Source organism: Myotis davidii, unplaced genomic scaffold (assembly GCF_000327345.1).
Source record: "Myotis davidii unplaced genomic scaffold, ASM32734v1 scaffold762, whole genome shotgun sequence".
In the NCBI taxonomy this organism is placed as follows: domain Eukaryota; kingdom Metazoa; phylum Chordata; class Mammalia; order Chiroptera; family Vespertilionidae; genus Myotis; species Myotis davidii.
Genome location: NW_006293699.1, coordinates 972,226 through 976,393, shown reverse-complemented (window position 1 = coordinate 976,393; position 4,168 = coordinate 972,226). Strand labels below are relative to the sequence as shown.

The window sequence follows — 4,168 nt, the reverse complement described above, 5'->3', positions numbered from 1 at the left end:
CGAGTCAAAAAGTTTGCCCACCCCTGGTCTATTTAGATCCTTTGCCCATTTTTTAATCGGGTTGTTGCCTTCCTTCTGTTAAGTTGTATGAGTCCCCCACATATTTTGGAGATTAACCCTTTATCAGATGTATCATTGGCGAATATGTTCTTCCATGCAGTGGGCTTTCTTGTTATTATTATTTTAAAAATATTTTTACTGATTTCAGAAAGGAAGGGAGAGGGCTAGAGAGATAGAAACATCAATGATGAGAGAGAATCATTGATTGGCCTCCTGCACATTCCACACCGGGGATCGAGCCTTTAACCTGGGCCTGTGCCCTGACCGGGAATCAAACTGTGACCCACGCCAACCGGGCTCTCTTGTTATTTTGATGGTGTTTTTTTTTGCTGTGCAGAAGCTTTTTATTTTCGAGTGAGTGACTTTTCATGTTTGCCATAGGGATTTCCTCTCCTGTAAGTTGCATATTCATCTTCTGTCCTTGTTCGATTAGTAAGGACTCGCTTACTGTTAGATATTTCCCCTGCAGAACAACCTTTGGCCAACAGAACGTGTGCTGTCTTTTTTTTTTCCTTACAAAAGTTTTAATTTTTAGTCAAACACATAATTTTCTAGTCTTGGTTAAGACTATATACTTTGTATAATATGTCATCTGTTAGATTGTTTTTCTTTCAGAAGTTTAACTTTTTATGTTTTAGACAGTTTGATTTTCTTCCAATGAATAAGCAGTTGTTGGAGCACCATGTGATCCAACTGTCCTGCTGTCCATCCTGTTTTGTGTCCCTCCTGAGTCATCTCTGAAATTGAACAGATAAATCATACTCTTTTCCCCCAAGAAAGTAATTTACTTCACAGGAGAACCTCCAGTATAGGCCTCTGTCCTGGGTGCTCCCGGGCGGCCCGAGGCGGACGGTGTGTGGGGAGTCCCCAGGCAGCGTGGAGTCTGCCTGCCTTCTCTGCTGAGAACACAAACTCATAATCCCCTACAGTTGGCACTGTTTCTGTGTCATTAAATTATACGTCTAGTCCCGTTAGAAATAGGGACAAGAGAAACCTCAGAAGCCATGAGGCCATCTAGCTGGTGGGGTCTCAGCAAGTACATGAAGGACGAGAAGCCCGATAGTGTGGCTGGTCGGTCAGCAGGGCCACTTTGTAAGGCCCTCAGGGTGGTGATAGCGTAGCTTTAAGAGGTACGTTATCTGTTCTTCAAGTTGCAGATAGCACGTAAGTAGAAAAAAATCACCTGAGTGCAGGCAACATCTTCAGTCTGGCTTTTGTATGAAAGAGAATGCAGAGCTGACCAAGGAATTGAAGTATGTTTGAGATACACACACACACTCTCACACACTTTGTCCTGCAGGGGCTGGGCCTGTATGCTGCTAGAGACATCGAGAAGCACACCATGGTCATTGAATACATTGGGACCATCATTCGAAATGAAGTAGCAAACAGAAAAGAGAAGCTTTATGAGTCTCAGGTGAGTGTCACAGCCACAAAGAGCGGAGACGGGGCCAGAGCTGACGGTCGTGCTGGGTTCAGTTTTGAACAAAAGCCCTGTCTGGAGCTTGTGTTTTCCTCATCTCCCCGTTAGTCTTCTCTTTCAGTCCCTGCTGCTGTTTGCAGAGATGTGTGCAGGTGAATGAGCCTGGCTGGTTTTCCAGGCCTCCGCCACTTCGTTAATTGCCATCATAGCGGTGTCAGCTGACGCTGCCGTCACATCGGTGGCTTGTGACCAGGGGCCTCTCAGGTCGCATCAGCTTAGGCCAGTGGTCGGCAAACTGCGGCTTGCAAGCCACATGCAGCTCTTTGGCCCCTTGAGTGTGGCTCTTCCACAAAATAACCACGTGCGGGCGCACACGTACAGTGCGATTGAAACTTCGTGGCCCATGCGCAGAAGTTGGTACTTTGTGGAAGAGCCGCACTCAAGGGGCCAAAGAGCCGCATGTGGCGACCACTGGCTTAGGCTTCCTGGTGCGAGCAGGACGGGAGAGGACTTTTAAGCTGTTTCTCTTTCAGAACCGCGGCGTGTACATGTTCCGCATGGATAACGACCACGTGATTGATGCAACGCTCACGGGAGGGCCTGCGAGGTGAGACTCAGTCTGATCAAGGCCTTTCCTGTCAGTGCGCCCTGTTGTCATAGCCTTCCAGGGAGCAACAGTTTAGAGCAGATACGTCCCAAAGGTTTTATTTAAAATTATATTGGTTCTTGTTCAGTAGATGAGCAAATAGGAGTGTAATTAGGAAAAAGTTTTCCCTATGAGCTGCAAGTTTTTCAAGCTTCTTCTAGTTGATGTATAGTTTTCTGAAATGGTGGTTTGCAGATACATCAACCATTCATGTGCACCTAACTGTGTGGCTGAGGTGGTGACTTTTGAGAGAGGACACAAAATCATCATCAGCTCCAACCGGAGAATCCAGAAAGGAGAAGAGGTAAGCGTGGGGGAGCTTTGCTGTGTGCGGATCGTGGGGTGTGGTTTCCACCTCTATACGGGTAACTCGTCCCGTGGTTTCCCAGTTCTTTATTCTGGACCCAGCCTTTCAGCGTAGGTCCCGTTGTTTGTCCGACATTCCACACAGCAGCATTACTTCCTGCCACCTCTCCTTGGTCCCTCCTCTGTTCCCCCATCATTCATGTGGCATCATTTCCTATGTCTGGGACTCCCCCCCCCACCCCCCCCTTACCCTGGTCACAGGTTGGCAGGATTCCTTTCTTTAACAATTAAAAGCCTGCAGAGCAAATCATGGCACCGTTGCCTCCTGTGGTCTCTGCCACGTGTGAGGCCACCACAGGGCTATAGGCAGCAGGGCTGGGGCACCCTCCACTCCAGGTGCTTGTATTCCCAGATAAGAGGAGAACACCCTTACAGGTTTTCACATCAACAGATTCTCACAACGTATAGTTGCTTTATTATCTGTTCTTCAGAATGCTAGGTGCCGACCTTGACGTTTCTTTGGTCTCACAGGTGACTTAAGATTAGTAGTTTGTTTGGTTTTAATATATTTTATTGATTTTTTTTTACAGAGAGGAGGGGAGAGGGATAGAGAGTTAGAAACATCAATGAGAGAGAAACTTCGATCAGCTGCCTCCTGCACACTCCCTACCGGGGATGTGCCCGCAACCAAGGTACATGCCCTTGACCGGAATCAAACCTGGGACCCTTCAGTCCACAGGCCGACACTCTATCCACTGAGCCAAACCGGTTAGGGCAAGATTATTAGTCTTGATTGCCTCATTTGTGTTTCCCGACTTAGTCGTTCACTAATGTGATCACGCATCACGGCAGCTCCAGAGCTGGAAAGCTCCCGCTGAGTGCCATGGGCCCAGTAGGAGCCCTCCCGTTCGGGTGGAAGGGGCCCTGGTGTCTTGTGGGTGTTGGAGCCCCCAGCCCTTTGTGGACAGAGCTATGGTATTTTGCTTGTGTTTCGGTCATCTTTTTGGAATTCCCTTTGTTAAATCAAGAACTGAACCAAGGCCTCTTTTGCACATCTTGTAACTCGATGAGGAACTAAGGGAGAAGTCCAGCACGGTGCCAGTGAGCACGGTGCCAATGAGCGTTGGTTCCTCCCGGGTTGGGCAGAGACTCCCAGCTGCCTTGACAACAGGCTTGGTCTGAGAAGTTAATAATTTGGTGACTCCTATAGGAAGATCTCTGAAAGACTAAGTGAGGAGCAATGGGGGAGAAGGATGGTAGCTGACGAGGGCGGTTTATCTCTGCCCGACCTGCAGTGCCCCGTTGGCCAGTGAGGGGAGGAGCCTGGAGCTCGGGGGCAGGGGACCCCGGTGCTCCGCCTGCAGGGCAGCGTGGTGAGCAGTTGTGAGATGCCCCTTCTCCCGCCAGCTGCCCTTCTCAGGCCTGGCTCGGCCTGCACATACTGCCTCCCGATTCCCTCGGTCCCTTTGGGATCCCAGGTAAACAGCCAGGCTTGTTTCTTTTATTGTTTGTTTTTGTTGCTAATCCTCACCCAAGGATGTTTTTCCATTGAGAGAGAGAAACCTCAGTGGGAGAGCGAGACGTCCATTGGTTGCCTCCCAGGGTTGGGGATGGAGCCTGCAACCAAAGTCCATGCCCTGGACTGGAGCTGAACCCGAGACCCTGCAGCCCGAGGGCTCTACCACTGAGCCACACTGGCGAGGGCCAGGCTTGTTTACTTCTTCAAGAGGTTC

At 49.4% G+C, this 4,168-nt stretch overlaps 1 protein-coding gene across 2 annotated transcripts in view; it reads left to right on the top strand.

Annotated features, from left to right (window-relative positions):
- The window catches only part of KMT2C (lysine (K)-specific methyltransferase 2C), a 270,221-nt gene that overhangs the window by 265,347 nt on the left and 706 nt on the right, over positions 1-4,168 (top strand). For both annotated transcript variants that reach the window (XM_015566229.1, XM_015566230.1), the window contains exons 60-62: positions 1,361-1,477; positions 2,017-2,090; positions 2,325-2,433. In XM_015566229.1, coding sequence (XP_015421715.1) covers positions 1,361-1,477; positions 2,017-2,090; positions 2,325-2,433 — 300 coding nt within the window. The remainder of the gene's footprint in view (positions 1-1,360; positions 1,478-2,016; positions 2,091-2,324; positions 2,434-4,168) is intronic.